The sequence below is a fragment of the Nestor notabilis genome, unplaced genomic scaffold (genome assembly GCF_000696875.1).
Source record: "Nestor notabilis isolate BGI_N333 unplaced genomic scaffold, ASM69687v1 scaffold1750, whole genome shotgun sequence".
Lineage (NCBI taxonomy): Eukaryota > Metazoa > Chordata > Aves > Psittaciformes > Psittacidae > Nestor > Nestor notabilis.
The window spans coordinates 35992-53857 of NW_009912281.1; the positions used below are offsets into that span (position 1 = coordinate 35992).

The 17866-nt window shown below is 38.5% G+C and overlaps 1 protein-coding gene across 1 annotated transcript in view; it reads left to right on the forward strand.

The window, feature by feature from the left end:
• The first annotated feature begins 2186 nt into the window (after nt 1-2186).
• The window catches only part of LOC104408899 (N-acetylated-alpha-linked acidic dipeptidase 2-like), a 29420-nt gene continuing 13740 nt past the window's right edge, over nt 2187-17866 (forward strand). Inside the window, exons 1-11 of the mRNA XM_010018639.1 lie at nt 2187-2268; nt 3785-3893; nt 6369-6555; nt 8045-8146; nt 8959-9084; nt 9729-9915; nt 10774-10867; nt 11157-11255; nt 13566-13651; nt 14609-14728; nt 15155-15237. Of these exons, the coding sequence (XP_010016941.1) occupies nt 2187-2268; nt 3785-3893; nt 6369-6555; nt 8045-8146; nt 8959-9084; nt 9729-9915; nt 10774-10867; nt 11157-11255; nt 13566-13651; nt 14609-14728; nt 15155-15237 (1275 nt within the window). The remainder of the gene's footprint in view (nt 2269-3784; nt 3894-6368; nt 6556-8044; nt 8147-8958; nt 9085-9728; nt 9916-10773; nt 10868-11156; nt 11256-13565; nt 13652-14608; nt 14729-15154; nt 15238-17866) is intronic.

A 17866-nucleotide genomic window follows, 5' to 3' on the forward strand; every position in this document is an offset into this window, starting at 1 on the left:
AGCAGAGCAGGCCTTGTATAAATGCTTCCCTATGCTGGTTTGCTTTGTCTAGAGGTCTCAGACACTCCACAAGCTCACAAATGACACTGGCTATTCATTTGTTAGGAACTGAACACTCTGTACAGAATAATTCAAGTGTTTAAAGGTAGGTGTTTACTGCACCTTAGATATCCTACGGTGTCTCTCCTGATCCCAGGAGCACTCCTGTGTGTATGTGGTAGCTCAATGGTAGAGGAGTCAGGAGTGAAGTAAAGTTAAGGTGGAAAAAAGGTTAGGGGTGTGGGAGAAGATGCTTTAATTTTTGTCTTTGTTTCTCACTATCCAAGTCTATTTTAATTTGTAATAAATTATTTTCCCCTAATTCGAGTCTGTTTTGCCTGTGATGGTGTTGGCAAGTGATGTCCCTGCCTTTACCTCAACCCATGAGCTTTTTCATCTCATTTCCTGCTTCTGTCCTGTTGTGGAGTGTGTGTGATTCAAGGCATACTGTGTGTTAAACTTGCATTTAAATGGAATACAACATACTCCAACAATGGTCCATCCATGGAATATAAGAACATGCCAGAACTAATAACTGGTAGTACTAGGACTGTATTTTAAGTGGTAGAAGCTGTTGTTCAGCCTCAGCACTGCTGATGCCCTTATCACTTTAAAAAACCATTGGCATAGAAATAAATATATTTCATACTTTCTCACTGTTGCTATTCTTACCTTCTTCCTCCACTGATGTTATTATCATGTGAGGTCTAATTTAAATAGTAATCTCCAAAAGCCCTGTCACTTTACTGTCTATTATGTGCCAGTCCTACACCTGTAGTGCTATATAAATGTTAATAATACATCAATATGCTCATTCTTTGTAAGTTTTGTAGGTGGAATTCCATCTGGTTTGTAGATGTCAAGTGAGATATTGGTATGAAAAGTCCTTGCTGTTCAGAATTTGTGATGGCTTATGAGCAGTTGGGAAGTGACAGAAACTGGACATGCTTATCAATTGAACATGGACATCCAGCCGTATGCTTAAGACCATGGCTGTGACTGGTGCCGTATACCTGAGTGATATGATTCTTCTCTAATCTCTGAAAAGCCTTACTGAAGTAATTAGGACATTATTTAGGGCAGTCTTTCCAGCTGTTTCTGAGTATTTTCAGCTCAACTGAGTGTATTTAACAAAGTTTTGAGATAGTTGGAGTGCTGCCTTTTCGTTCACAAAATACATCTACTTTGGACTCCTTTGGGAGTGAGCGGCAAGAGCTCAGAGAATGTCCAGGCTCCCAGAAAAGCTTTCCTGTCATTAGCCAGATAACTGGTTGCAGATGGCCAGGTCCTCAGTTCCAGAAAGGTCAGTCTTGGCTTCCGTATAGCCATGCAGGAGCTCACCAGCAGGGAGTGTTGTGCAGGGCTGAGCTAAGTTTGTCCAAAGTACAATGATTCTATGATTCTATGAAAATATCTTGGCTTTTCCCTGAGCAGAAGTTGTGTCCTTCCCTATGAGACACTGATGGATTTAGATGAATTAAACTAGGAAAACGTGATCCTAACAACCTTGTAATCCAAAATATAAAAAGCTAGAGAACACAGGATATAATTTTGCAGCTTTTCCCAGCTGCAAATTGGATGATGTCGGAAAGTGTCCTCATTGGCTAATCTAAATTGTATTCTGAGCTGCTCTAAGTATTCATCACTTGCCAAGGATTAATGTAACCATGGATTACAAAGGGGAGCAATTCAGTGCTTCCTTGGTAAAGAGAAAAGAAGTTTTCCCTTCCTCCATTTCATTTCTTGGCTGCTGTCATTGGAACAAACACTGATTGTCATTAAACCTAAAACAGGAACTTTCAAAACCAGAAAATCATGATAACTAATAGGAATTAGCTTTTAAAATAGTACTTTTGCATTGCTTGCTGCACAGTCTAAATGCATATTTGATGCAGAGATACACAAACAGCTACACACAAGCTGTCTTGTGAGGTGAGACTGAGAAACTCAAGTGGTTTATTGCACTCAGAAACGTATCATCATTCAGTGGTTAAGGCAGGATAGGAAGAACAAGAGCTGAGAAACACAGAAGCCAGGGGCAGCCCTCGGCTGAGGGCGGGAAGAGGAGGAGGAAAACGAGGAGGAGGAAGGCTGCTGTTTGCCTGCCCTCCTCTCAGTCTGCGAAGCAGCCGGCCACCGGAGCCCATATGCCCAGAAGCAAAGCTACCCTATGTACAAGGCTCGGCTGCCCCGGGCTGCTGGGCTGTTTCTTGCTGGGCTTTCTTGCAGGTGAGTACAGCCACACAAGGGCTCAGCCCACAGCCATTGCCCTCTAGCATATTTACGTGCAATGTGATTAACTCCCCATCGGAGAGCTTTTACTGCTTGTTAGGGATGTTGTAAAATACTCATCACACTGTTTTCTAAGAGGTTATTCTCTCAAGCAGTTTGGTCGTTAGGAGTGAGGAATATACTGGCTGCATGCTCCAGCCCAATTCGAACCCTGGTGAACTGACAGCTTCCCGCAACGGGCAGCCAGACGTTCAAAGAGGAGAGATTGATATAAGAGTTCGGAACTTGTGTGACTGCAAAACTTCAGGGTTTTCTTTTTAAATTTGTATTTCCTGTTTTTTACTGAAGATCTATTTAAATGCTCTTATTCAGATGCTATTTTAGCAATAGAGGAGGAGGAGTTTTGACTGACAGCCAGGGGCGGAGTTGCCGAATCTTTCATCGTGTACAATGAACTTTACTAGAACATTAGACTCTTTTCTGCAGTCACTTGCAGCATCTGATTTTATGTCTGCATCTGTCCTTTTTAAACTTGTGTTGTAGCACACACTTAAGGCTAAAGCATGAAATAAAAATCCATGAGGTCTATTAAGTATAAAAAACCATTAGTTTGACTTAGGAGGTCCCTGAGCTGCAAATTTCTGGTGCTTGTGCTATTCTTATATATTTCATAGAATCACAGAACATCATCTTCCAGCTATGCTCCAAAACAGGATACTGGGCAAGATGGACGTTTGGTCTGATCCAGTATCACTGCTATGTTCAGAGTGTTACTACAATTTCATTTAAGTCTAACAGGTCATATATATATTGCATGTGATGGTATACATACTTGGCTTTATTATGATGACTTTTCCAGTTTGGGATTTTCTAGCTATAATAATAAAAGGATTTGCTGGGGTTTTTTTAAAAGGACAAATTAATAAGTTGTTCTACTTTATTCTTTAAGATTTATGGCTTCTGGAAAATCTTTAACAACTGACTTGGGTCACAGTTAACTTTATTCCTCTAATTATTAAATAGATAAGCCCCACCCTCCCCCAGATCTGTAACTGTTACAATGCTGGCAGGGTGGCTATTGGGTCCTAGGCCTTTGCTTTAAGTATGCTTACACGCATATTTTTAAACATATCTACAAATTTAAAGATAAGAATTTCATTATGAGTATCAGGAGTTCAATTCTTACACTGGAAACAGTTAATTGAGAATTTAAACTATGGCTTTAAAGTAGTGAGAGATGAATCTGCCTTAAAAAGGGGATTGAATTTACCAGAGGTGTATGGTGTGTTCTTTTAATTATGTCACTGTTTTTGCAGTTCTGTCAATGGTGTATATTTTACTTTTCTGCTTCACTTCTCTGTTCAAGCCATCAAACACTGGCAGAGGGTGCTCTAAGCCCTGTGCATCCTCGTGGCTTTACTGAGACTGTTCAGTACTTCGGGTGGCACATGGACTCAAATACATGAGGACTGGGGGATCTTGCTAAGAAGGAAGCTTTTCAAATGTGTTTCAGGATGGCTCACAAAACCGACTGAAAAAAGCCCCAACTCAGATGTCCATCACAATGTGAGAAAGAAGCTTGTGGCTGAAATGAAAGCAGAAAACATCAAGCAATTCCTTTGGTAAGCCCTGTGCATCTTTGAATAATTTCAGCAGTCATGGAAGCCAGAAAGTGATAACGTTGGCTCCAAGGAAGAGCCTCTGAAAATAGAGCTGTTCAGGTGATTTGGAAGTATGTGGTTTGCACAGAATGTCTGTGGGAAGGAGAAGAGAGAGAGAGACTCACAACCCTTTTGCTTCACCCCCATTTTTGAAGTTACCTTTTCGGAGTGGTTGCACTGTTCACTGTGTTCCCCTTGAACTGCACGACTGCCAGTGCTTATCCTTTGTTTTTACTGATTTTCCATAGTCTTGATTTAATGCATACATGTGTCTGTTTTTTCCTCACAAGTGTCTGAAGCATTAGCATTAAATAACTGCTTCCTACCAGACTGAGATGATCTTACTGTATTTGGGGTACACACTGATTTCTATTAATACTTTTGATTGATAATCTGTCCAGTGTCACCCTAAACCTTCAGTTTGAGCAGCTAGTCTAAGTAGAAAATGACTACACTAAAAATGTAGCACAAAAATTGCTGCAAAGTTTGCATGGTGCTGAGTTGTTTGTGTACTTACAACTGATAATTCCTTTAGTGTATCCATATTGGATGATGTGCTGTTATTTGGTTGCTTGAGGTCCCAATATACCCTGTCTTCTACAGAGGGAAAAATATATTCACATAAAAAGTAAACAAATATAACCTCTGGTTAGTAACAAGTTGGTATTTAGCATGTAAGTCAGCAGCTGCATCATAAACATCAAAGAATTACTGACTAATTTGATTGCTGTATGTTTATTCTAAACCCAGAAGATTTCATTTCTAATGATTAACTTTTTAGCAATTAACTTTTCAAGTCTACAGGCCTTATCTTATTTTGTATTTGTTGTTCTCAGTAGCTTGGAGAATTCCTTAAAATTATGTTTGAGTGACACTCTAGGCAACATAGAGATTGATGACGGCATGAAATAGCTCTGCAATTATGCTAAAGTTTCTTGACCATAGGGTATTAATGCTATCTGTTTTTTCTGCTTGCTTTGATGCTAGGCCAAATGCTTCATACTCTGGGGTTTTTATCCTAAATTCAAATAAAAAGCAGGAACTATAGGAAAATTATATTGACACAATGAGAATTTTGATCCATATTCTTAGTTTTTCAGGCTACTAAATCTGCTTTTATCAAGTGAGGAAAACAAATTATGAGTCTCAGAAAATGTAGACACTTTGACCTTAGCATTGAATCATAACTCAGGAAAGGATGAACTGTTTGGAACAAAAGGCACCATGTGTTGTTCAGTGTGTTTTTCCTGATGGCATATGGAATATTTAAACTAGAGTATTTCAGGAATTAAAAGGTACTTATATACTCTAGTGAATTGAAGTGCAAGAAGGAGACAAGCAACGAGCTCTGGCAAGGTTGCTTCCAGAACTAGATATATACCTGCAATGGTTAAAGAGAGGGAAAGACAACAGCAGAGCAGAAGGTTGTGGTCTGCTGAAAGAATATTGATGCACTCAGATCCAGGGGACTGGGTGAAAGGACCTAGGTGTCTGGTCCAAGGCTGCTGTTTGTGAGAGGTTCTAGTAATTAAAGAAGTCCCTGTTACTGAGAAAGGCTCACATTCTGCCCCTCCTTAAGCAAGGCAAGAAAGACAACCGAGGGGGACTGTGGGCTGGTCAGCTTCTTAGTCCCTGCAAGAGTGACCAAACGACCATCTGGAATCTGTTTCCAACACATGAAGGACAGTTAGGAACAGTCAGCACTTATTTACTATTTGTTTATGTGATCAGCATGATCACCTTTAAGGAAATGTGTGGCCACATGGATGAGCGGAGATATGACAGTAACATCCTTAACTCTAACATCCTTAACTGTAATAGGGCTTTGGACATTGTGTCCTTCAACAATCTCGTTTGGAAGCTGAGGAATTGCATATTGAAGAACAAGCTATTCCGTAGGTTGAAAATAGACAGGTTGAGGTGGTACTAATCATGGTATTCTGTACCACTAATTGATGGTAATTGATGGTAACTGACATCCCTGGGGCAGCCATTAACAAGTAGCCTTCTGGAAATTCAAAGCTGATGTCTAGTACCTGGCTGACTGATCTGCATTCATCACAACTCATGTTCAGTGGGCGAAACAAAATGCAGACAGATTTCTGCAGGGCAGCCTAGAGGGGCTGAGTATTGTTTCTGACTATTTATCACCATTATGTGTTATATCTGATCTGGATGTAAATGTTGTTAAGAAGGCTTTTATTATTTAGGCTTTTCATTGGGAAGAAAAAAGAACAAATCTGTGAAGATAATTTGACATAATGATTTTCAATTTAAACTTGTTACTGCATGTTATACATACAGCTCCGACTTCAACTAGGAGACCTTACTCTCCATTCATGTGGCTTGAAGACAGGCTTTATGCACGCTGATGCCAGTTCACTATTGTGCCTCTCTGCATTTGCTGCTTACTAGCAATTTTCTGTTTTGTTCTAGCTCCTTTACCAAGTTGCCTCACCTCGCAGGAACTGAACAGAATCTTCTTCTTGCCAAACAAATTCAAGGCCAGTGGAAGGAATTTGGCCTGGATTCAGCAGAACTCGTTCATTATGATGTGCTTCTTTCGTACCCAAATGAAAAGCAGCCAAACTACATTTCAGTAATTGACGATCAAGGGAATGAGGTGATCTTTTTGATGATTACATTTATGTAAGACTTCTTTAAAGAAGCAGTGTCCTCTCTTTTCCCATGCACTCATCCCAGCATTTGCTTTATAATATGATAAAAACTCCGGTGCGAGGGGAACTCCTATTTAGAAACGGTTTTCCAGGTTGTGCAGCAGGACAACAGAGTGGCTGAGGTCCCAGTGCTTCATACATTAGAGAATGGATGTGTGGTGAGGCTTCAATTGACACCAATAAACCATAACATGTAAGAATGGCCACACCGGTTCAGCTTGAGGATATATCTAGGCCAACATCCTGTTTCTATATACAGCCTTAAGTGGATGCACAGGGAAGTTTAAGAACAAGGAAATGTATTTAAGGCATGCAATTCTTCCAGCATCTGGCTGTTTTCAGCTCAAGGGTTCTATGAGCCTGATGCAATTAGTCTCTTTACAAATCCTCATTAGACCTCTTTTCCACGTATTTAGCTAGTTAGTGTCCCTTGTAGACCTCTCTTCTAAGTACCTATCCAAACCCTACTTGAACAATTTTTGCTCCCACTGCATGCTGAGGTAAGGAATATTACATTTTCTAGACAAAATACATTTTTTTAGTATTTTTTCATTTATATTTTTATATTACTTTTTTTTATTACAAAAGATGTATTTTATTACAATATTATGAAGATACTATCCATTGTACGAAGTACTGCCTTGTTCCATTTGCTCTGAACCTGATCCTTCTGTCTTCCTATGGTGTCTCCTAAGTACATGCTGGAAGCAATAACGAACAGTCAGTCTATAGTCACCTTCTCCATTTCGTACACCCAGGGGAATAAAGTAGATGTAAAACCTGACAAGGATCCTGAGCAAGGAGAGGAGATGGGACTGCTAGAGAAGCATCATAGTACGTAGGCAGGGATGAAGAGCCCTGGCTTCAACTAAGGAATATATGCTTGGGTTTGATGTGAACTTAGAGGTGAAAGAATAGAGAAGTTCTTCCAGAATAACGGTGTCTCAGCTATAATCTCTCAAAATGACAAAGAATGGGCATGAACCTTGAGGCAGCAAGGAGTGTTACAATAAATAGTGATAAAAGGGAGCACATTTGACTGAAGCATGACTAGCAAAGAGGTGAAGAATAACACAGATGAGAGTAATCACAAAAAATAACTGTGAACGCATGGATGAAATAAGTGTCACTGTATTGTCACCACCTCTTGGCAATTTTCAGCTGCCTCCTCAGTTAGGTTCAGGCAGTGACTGATGAGCATTTGCTGACAAGTGATCTATCCCCCTGTGTTCATATCTGCATTCTGTTGTAAAAATTCAGCTATACATCCTTAGCTGTTTTTGTTGTTTGAACTTAACGTGTTCTAGTTGGAATTGTATTTTTTGTGAACAATTTATGGAAACTAGCATGTCATTTGCAATAACCAAGCTTAGTGTACAAACTTGTGCCTGGAGGTAGAGTGTTTGACCAAAGACTTCTGTTCTTTATTGGCAGATTTTCAATACATCGTTGTTTGAACCACCTCCACACGGGTATGAAAACGTTACTGATATACTACCACCATATAATGCCTTTTCAGCACAAGGAGTGCCAGAGGTAAGAAAAAAAGCTAAGTAAGAATATTATCAGCTGAAGTAGTATTTTGTGAAACACTTGCTGGGATAGATTGCTCCAGCTTCTCAAGATGTTTGTTGTAGTAGCTTTAATTAACCATTAGTGTAAGAGAAGACTTAAGGACAGGTAGGCCACATATTATGCTAAGGTTAGAAGTATCCTATTACAAAAAAAGTTTTCTCAAATTGCTAGAACTCTGAATCACAGAAATGAAAAGCTTTTATCTTTATAGAAAATGTTGGATACATCTCAGATTACTCCACATTACTCAATGATACGGAGAGGACTTGCATAAGTCATATGTAGAAATAGCAGTATATAAATCCATTTGGAAGATATTTTGGATTAAATGAATGTCTCCAAAGGCTACAAAAGTCCCTCACTTAATCAGACAATTCATTATGGAGGAACATGTCAGGGACAACATTGCATAAATGAATGAAATCATGTAATAGTGCTTGTGTCTGCAAAGAATACCACTATTTCTTCATGGCCACGGAAGTTTGTCAGTTTGACAAAGTACATTGGTTTAGTTTCCAACCTCAATATATAGAGCTGTTGTAAAGTGCAGGATAATACAGAAGAGTGAGGAGTCTGAGCCAAGGTTTCCTACAGATCATGGATATCTTTTGCTATTGTTTTTTATGGGCATTGAATCTCATTTGTAGAAATGCAAAAAAAGCCAAAACACTATATCACACATAGAGAATAAAAGTGTGTGTTCTTGAAAACAGATATTTTGAGGGTTTTTTTACTGACCAGTTGCCATGAAACCACTTCTCTTCTCTGTGCAGGCAGATCTGGTGTATGTGAATTATGGTCGTACTGAAGATTTTTTTAAGCTGGAGCGTGAAATGGGAATTAACTGTACAGGAAAGATTGTCATTGCCAGATATGGGAAGATCTTCAGAGGGAACAAAGTAAGGGTTGTGCTTTATTTTTCCCTCTCTGGGTCAGACACTGCTCGTGGTAGAGCCAGCGGGAGTTAATGAGGGCTTTAAGCTGGAACATAGAAGCAGGAGGAAGCCTGCAATGTGTCCATCATGACTGCATTCTAAGAAGAACTTCCCAAACAATAAAAGCAACTGAATGTATTACTCTTCTGAGACTGAGATGACTGCAAACTCCTTAGGCAGTTCTTGCAAGAGATTAGTTAAGGGAACTTAGTAGTGTACAGAGTCAAGGCTTTGAATACTTTTCATCTATAGAACTGCAGTATTTTGAAGAAGCAAGTGTTTGAAAAGGAGTCAGATGCACGGATATTAAATAACTAATTCTTCCATCTTTAGACAACAACTCTGACATGATTGCTGACAGTGGGACAGTGGGGATAGTGGTCAAGTTTTTGCCTCAGTTTGCATCCTGTGCTTAATTTCATAGCCTGGAGCTGTGACTAAAGATGTGACACAAATAATTAACTACTGTGCTTCACTGTGCTTTGCTCTTCTGCTGAGTCTGTGCTCATTTTCACTCTTCCATGTATACAACTTGTAAAGCTACATCCCCCTGGAATAAATTGGCACATTCAGATTTATTACTGCATTAAAAGCAAATAATTTCACAGGTTAAAAATGCCATATTAGCAGGAGCCCAAGGGATCATACTTTATTCAGACCCTGCTGACTACTGTGCCCCAGGAGTCGATGCTTATCCAGATGGCTGGAACCTTCCAGGTGCAGGAGCCCAGCGTGGGAATGTGTTAAACTTGAATGGAGCTGGGGACCCTTTAACACCAGGTTATCCTGCAAAAGGTGAGTAGAAGATCTGTACCCTGGGCCACCACTTTAGAAAGTGGTGCTGACAGTTACTGTGGCACAAGAAATACATTGATTTTCATAACTATATGTTATTTCAACTGGTTGCTTTTGCAGGGGAAGTAAGTTTTAAAGAAATCTCTTTGTATGATCCAAGCCTTCTAACTTTTAGAAAAGCAGGACATGTGGGTTTACAGACTGATGTAGCAGAAAATGGCTGAGAATTTATAGCCATTTTTAAATATTTGTGTTTCTCAAGAGGACTAGTTTAAACTATATTATAGTCTACCATCAAAGAAGAGTAATAGCTTTGCTTGGAGGTATGTTTCCTTGCTGATCCTAAATTCCAAGCAGGAAAACAGTTTGAATTCTTCCTTACAGGGAGTAAAATTTCTATGGTAAAAATAACAATAGCCTGGAATCTTTCAAAACTTGGCACTGTGTGCTTGTTTTGTCCTTGTGGACACTGGAAGCTGCTCTGAGGTCTCCACACAGCTTCTTTTCTCCAGGCTGAACAGCCCCAACTGCCTCAGCTTGTCTTTGTATGGGAGGTGCTCCAGCCCGTGATCATCCTCATGGCCCTCCTCTAATAATACGTTATAATACAGATGGACAGCAAATCTAACCTTGCATCAAATGTGGGAGTTCTGTTGTGCAGATGCCCTATTGGTTTTGTGGTTTCATCGTTACGTGTTGGTTCCTAGAAGCAATACCTAAGAAATTATGTAGGAATTAAAAAACCAAAATTGATGTATGCTTGTGGCTACCGTGTGGTTCCACTGTTCAAAAGTACTTCTAGTATGGTGAAAGTTGCTAAGAACACTGTAAACTTAACATTTTCTTCTGGTTACTCAGAGTACACTTTCAGGTATGAAGTCAGTGAAGGTGTAGGGATCCCCAAAATCCCAGTTCATCCCATTGGATATCACGATGCAGAAGTATTATTACGGTGAGTATACATCAATTTTCTTCACCAGAAGAAGTCAGTGTTCACAAATGCAAGCAATTTTTATTTCTCTTTATACTAAGACAGTAAAATCTATGCTGTTACTGTATTTCTTGCTGTTTTGTAGTAATGTGTGCTTCAGAAAATGTGGGAAGTTCAAAGCAATCTGTTTCTGGCATAATGTTTTTGAGAATTTTGTAAACATACCTTGGTTTAGGTACAGTAATCATTAAGGACATTTAAAGTTTTAGCCTCCTGGTCAACTATATTTCTCTTGGTTTTCACTTAACAGTGCAATGGGAGGACCTGCAGCTCCAGACAGCAGCTGGAAGGGAAGTCTCAATGTGTCTTATAATATAGGGCCAGGATTTGCAGGCAACTCTTCTACAAGGTCTGGTTTAACACTTGCCTATTTATAAAGTATTGCAAAAGAAATCTTAATGAGAAAAAGAGTGAGACTGGAATATCTCCAGAAAGATATCCTGGAAAGATTTCCATCCTTCTGAGTGGGAAAGACTTGGTGATAATTATTAGAATTTGAAAATAAATTATCAAAACTATGGTTTTGCTCAGTATCCCCAGTGTCAATGGATAAAGAAATTCAGAGGGTATAGGTCCAGCCCAGTCATTCCAATTTTAATCCTTACTTTAAAGGTACAGACATTGTTTCACTGGTCCTTTTCAAAATGGCTATATAGCAGTGAGTAAACTTTTTTTTCAATGCTGTTGCATTAACCCTAAACATCCTTCTTGCTTCAAGTTGGGTTTTTCTTCTCTGTTTCTGACAGCCAAGGGACAGTAGGACAGACAGCTTGTACCAGTTTAATGTGGAAGGACTGACAAATTCAGTAATCTATGTATGGTCCCTTGTCCACTGCAAGTCTCGCAGGGTTTCTGTGAAATTAGAGCTGTGAAGTGTGGCAACGATTTGGGAGTCCATCAACTGTTCCCCAAGGCTGGTAGGCTCCATGATTGAGAGACCTGAACAATATCAAGACAGAAGAGCCCAAAGTACATATATCTGACTATTTTGTCTGAGAGGAACTGGCCTTTGGATTAGCAATAGAATATTTGCAGTTTAAATTTTTTCAGCTCTAACACAGAAATGCAACTGTCTAGGTCTCCAGCATTAACGGAGTCACTCTCCAGTGGACTAACCCACATAACAATTGCATTTGATGAAGGAGGATTTGAGCAGGTGCCAGGGTCTGTCATAGCATTCTTCCTTGTTTATAACTGATAAGCTGTAATAGATAAAGCTAAAGATCACTTTTCGTAGAATCACAGAATGGCTTGGGTTGGAAGGGACCTTAAAGATTATCCAGTTCCAACCCCTCTGCCATGGACAGGGACATCTTCCACTAGAGCAGGTTGCTGGCTTAGTCTTTCCTATCAATTTTTCATGTAAAATACTTCTAATTTACATGAGATAATATTCTATGAGGACTTGTAGCGGACCACAATGAATGGTGTGTAAATATGGTGTATCATTATCACTGCTACACCTCCTGTAAAACTAGAGTATGCCTCAATATATGATTTTATAAAGACTTCATTATTCTTTTCTGCTCTGCTTTAACACCAAATGAAAATGGATAAAGTAGGAATAAATAAATAAGAAAGCATAAGAAATCATATTTGACATAAAGTGCTGTTTGGAACGGCTTGAAGAGCAACAGTGAGAAAAGAAACAATATGACTCATCCACAAAACAGACCCATGTGAAATATTTTTGAATGTTCTTTTTAACATCTTCCTACTTGATAGGGTAACAGTTTTTGTAAATACGGGCTAATCCTACAAACGCTTCTTTCTCAGGGAATCTCCATAACAAAATGAACCTTTTGAGCCTAGGTAGAAAGTCGGTTGCACATGGGAAGGGTGCAAGTATATGCATGCTCAAGGCACTGGTGTCAGTTATTTTCTGGGCAAAGATCCAGTAGCTGTCCTAAAGTAGGTTTGGATTTTGACAGCTATGCAGATTTGCTGCTGAAAAGATAACTTCAAATTTAAGACTCTTGAGGTTTCGCCAGACATAAAACAAGCATTGTTTTGATGCTTTGTTTCTTCTAAGGTTAAGAGGGGCTGAATAATATATTATTTTAAGCTCTCCTAATACCTAAATTTCCTTCCTTTTTATAAAATTTCACAAGTATATTGTACTGGGAGGAAGGGAGGGAGGATTGACAAATTTCACTTAAATCTGCTGTTCTAAATAGATATTTCAATTTATTTCTGGATTAATATTTCCAATTACTTTCTCTCAGGGTTCTATCTTATTACACAGAATTGTGCTAGAAAACCAAAGTGATTCTTTATAAAAATATATACATCCACAATTATAATTTTAGTAAAAATGTATATGTATTTTTAATCACTTTATGTGCTTTTCAGCTTACTCCTCTAATACACAATTGTCCAGTTGATTCCTCTAAATAACAGTTCAGTCAATACTGTAAATGTTTGAAAGTTTATAGGTTGGCCCACTTCATAGGGTAGTTTCTAAGGCATCTGTCAGTAGATTAACCTGCAGTAAAAACTGGGGCATGGTGCAGCATGGATCCAGCATGACAGGTTATATTAGTGCTAAACACGCAAAGCAAAACAGAAGCAGAAGCTTTCTGGCTTACATGTTATTAATGTTGACTTTTTATTGCCTTCTCAGTCAGAAATGGTTACTCCATACTGCTTTTCATTTCAGAAAAGTCAGGATGCATGTTCATACAGACAATAAAATAACACGAATTTACAATGTCGTTGGTGTCCTCAGAGGAGCTGTGGAGCCAGGTGAGTATCGGGTGCTTGGTGATTTTAACTGCTTCTTTATTTTGTGTTAGGTGAAGTCATTCTCATGTTGCAAGAAACTTGAAGTGTTATAAATAGCCATATAATATGGAGTCTGAGAACCCCTTAATCGTTGTCCTCCCATCACACTGTTTCCCATTGGCATTCATGAGGATATATTTGAATGGGAATGCTAGAATGATAGATATCAGAGAATTTTTTTACACTGCCTGTCATTTTACAGTAGGTTTCCCCTTGCAACAGTCACACATTTTGCCTTTGCAAAAAATAACACAATGCAAAGTACAGAAAACTAGTGATGATTTGGGACCTCAACATCTTGTTGATACCTAGTAGCAGGTCATATATATGGAAGACTTTTAAACTGAAAGGTATGTATAAAATATTTCTTGTCTTCATTTATATACTTCAGTTGAGTATGTGAATGTTTGCGGATTACCTTAAAAGTAAATTTGTAGCACTGGTACCAGTCATCTTATTTTGTTTGATAAGTAGGGATGCAATTTAAGAAAATACAGGTAACCTAAATGTATTTTTAATTAAGGATCACAGAATCATTAGGGTTGGAAGGGACCACTAGAGATCATCCAGTCCAACCCACCTGCCAACGCAGGGCCACCCAGGGCAGGTCACACAGGAACGTGTCCAGGCAGGTTTTGAATGTCTTCAGAGAAGGAGACATCATGACCCCCCTGGGCAGCCTGTTCCAGGGCTCTGCCACCTTCAATGTAAAGATGTTCTTCCTCATGTTGAGGTGAAACTTGTTGTGTTTTAGTTTATGGCCATTGCTCCACGTCCTGTCGCTGGGCACCACTGGAAAGAGTCTGGCACTATCATCCTGAAACCCACGTTGGAGATATTTATATGCGTTAATGTGATCCCCTATCAATCTTCTCTTCTCCAGACTAAACAGGATTGATATTGTGTGTTTGTTTCCAGACAGATATATTATTTTAGGAGGTCATAGAGATGCTTGGGTGTTCGGAGGTATTGATCCAACTACAGGTGCAGCTGTTCTGCAAGAGGTTGTACGAAGTTTTGGTAAAATGAAGATGGAAGGTAACATAATTATTATAGACTTAATACAATGGATATGGAAAACATCAGCTTTGAGGAACTGTGTTGAATGTTCCCGTATGCAGTTGTGTTGATTTAACTTTTCACCTGCACAGAAAGTTGTATTTCTCATTATGAAAGATGCAAGGTAATTGAAGAGGTGCATATGTAGCATTGCATCTTAGTTGGCTGAATTTATTCCCTCATGTCTCTCATCAGTGTAATAGTACGCTCTTAGTTGTGTGGAATGAAAATAGTGCATTAAGAAGAAATGCCTCTGCAATAATACGTTCCTCTAAGGAGTTCAGAGAGGATTTTTGCTATATCATTAAGTGCTATTTTGTAAAGTGATTTCAATTACCTGTGGTGATCTTTCACTAGCCCTTCTAACTTTAAATTAAACTTTTGAGTTTAATTATGTGATTGCAGGTTGGAGACCTAAGAGAACCGTTATTTTTGCTAGCTGGGATGCAGAAGAATTTGGATTATTGGGATCCACAGAATGGGCTGAGGTAAATGAAAAGAACAGTGTAAAGAAAGTAAAACTTGAAAGTCTGTTGCAGGCAGCTACAGTACCCAGTGGCATCTATTCCTAGACTGCAATCAATAGCTTCATGGTAAAGTTGGAGCACAACAGACTCCTTCAAGGGCTGTAATTGTAATTGTAATTTATACAAATTACCCACTTATCGTTTTACAACATAAGTGCACTAACTCTTCTAAGATTCATGGTAAATTTGGAGCACAACAGACTCCTTCAGGGGCTGTAATTGTAATTTATACAAATTACCCACTTATCGTTTTACAACATAAGTGCACTAACTCTTCTAAGATTTAAAAATCTACTTTGATTCAAAGCTAATGTCCTTCAGTGGTCCCTGTGTGGAAATCTAGCCCTTCGTTTAACAGAACAGTAGCATTTTATATAACCTAAATTGATTTATTTTCTGATTTTCTATTCGAGAAATGCCTTTGTTTCTGAAGACTAAGGTACATGCACATCAAGACCACTGTGTGGAAATTAATCCTCCCAGGCAAATGAAAGTGTGGGTAATCTATGAGTGAATAGTTCCATATTCCTGTGAAACTTCCAGTACCACAGAGTCTCAGGGGCAGGACAATCGATTAATCCTGTAGTAAGATCCCTAAATATATTCCTGCCTGCTATAAGGGTGTTGGGAAATTCAGAAGTGAGATTCTGAATATTTTTCTCTTCCTTTCCCTGTTGGGCATGTTCAGTTCTTAACCCTGTAAGTGGATTTGTTCAGCCCAAGTAAGAAAGTGTTCAGCCCAAGTCTTACAAACGTTTTCATTGCTTTGTCTGTAAAACCCAAATTAGAGATGCAGCAGGCAGAAAATTACCTGATGAAACACATTTCTGCTGAACTATGTATTAGTACCGCATGGTTGAACAGAAATGTATCATCTTGATCTTCTGTTAGAATTTTGTTTACAAGGTTACATTTAGGTAAGTGGATAGAGATTTCAGAATCTATAATATAACATATTTTAATCTTTTGGCTTTAGTTTATTGGCATGCATTTCAGTAAAGCACAAAATTACACAGCAAAATTACCTGTGTCAGAGGAGGGAGCAAACCCAGAAATATGCTCCCATATGCCAAAGGGATTCCATCATTCTTCTGTAAACAAAGCTGAGACTTCCATTCGTTTAGATTTGCACTAATTCTTTCTCTCATGAACTGCTTGGCTTCCAGCTGCAATATACTCTCTCCGTCTTACTGGTGGCTTATGGGATGTCAGATGAAGAAAGCATAATCTCAATTATCTTTAAAATCATTTACTGAGAGGTTGTAAAGAGCTGACATTAAAGTTTCATGCCATCTGAACTCCACTGGTAACAAAAGTATACTGTATAGAAAACCTTATTTGTGCTTTCTTCGACTATGTATCTATGCACATATTTAGATGCTGTTAAGAAAAAAACACATATTTGTCTTAACTATGAGGAATATGAAACAATGATACTTAAAAGATCAATTTTTCTTGAGCAAGTCATGAATAAATTAGGAGTTCTTTTTATATTTGATTTCTCCACATACTGGTACTGCTGTTCTGTTGTTTAATAATTTAATATCTGGTAATCTATCATTCATTATTTCATGAAATAGCAGCTGTACTAGATTAGAAAGCCATAACCACAAATCATATTTGAACCTCAATGGTTTTATATTATTGTTTCATTGCTTTATCTTTCTACTCTTTTACACCTAGATTAGATTCACTTTCTCTAGAGACATTCCTCATGGTTTACATTCCTGTTTTCCTGTAAAGCTGCCAGTAAAACTTGAGGAAAATTAACCCACCATATTCACCATCTTCTGTGTAGCAAAAAGACTCTGCAACTGTGGCAACATCCTTTTGTTACATAGGCAATCTCCACTGCTCATAAATGAAGGCATTTCTTTATGTTGCAAATAACCTTTTGCACATTTGCAAGGCCTTATGTATGCAAATACAGGCTTGCTCCCTCCCTTCATATTCTTTTTGTAGAATCTCCTCTACTATTTGTTTTAAATATATTAATTTCACCATGAAATTGTCATCGACCAGTTCAATTTTTAGTTTACATGACTTACAAATGATTAGTTGGGTTGTAAATTGAATGAATCAAGTAACAATTACTAACCTAATTAGAATACCAATCACAAAGCCAAGACTTAGTAAAATACCACTTACTGATTAGACTATCAATTTCAAACATAATTACCAGTTTGCAAAAAAATTCAACAAGTGTGTGCATATATTTAGCATGAAAGCAACGCTTGGTTGACTCAATCAGTCAAATTCACTTTAAGAGAAAATGTCAGTGCTTTGACTTACCCCTTTTTGAAATGGAAGGGTGTAGAAATGACAACAACACTTGGTTTATCAGTGTTTAAATTGAGTTCACTGCTGGGAGCTCACATGAGTAATTATGGATGAAAAGCATGAAGGAATTCTGTCTGACCTTATGGGTGCATGTTGCATGTTCAGAAGAGCACTGCAAGTGCAGAGATAAAACACATGTATAACCTAATTTACCCTGTTACAATTCTGTTCAGTAGTTTTCCTGTTCCATCTTGCTCCTGTGTGGTGCATCATACATTTTGTGGGTGTTTTCCACAGCAAATTAAGCAGG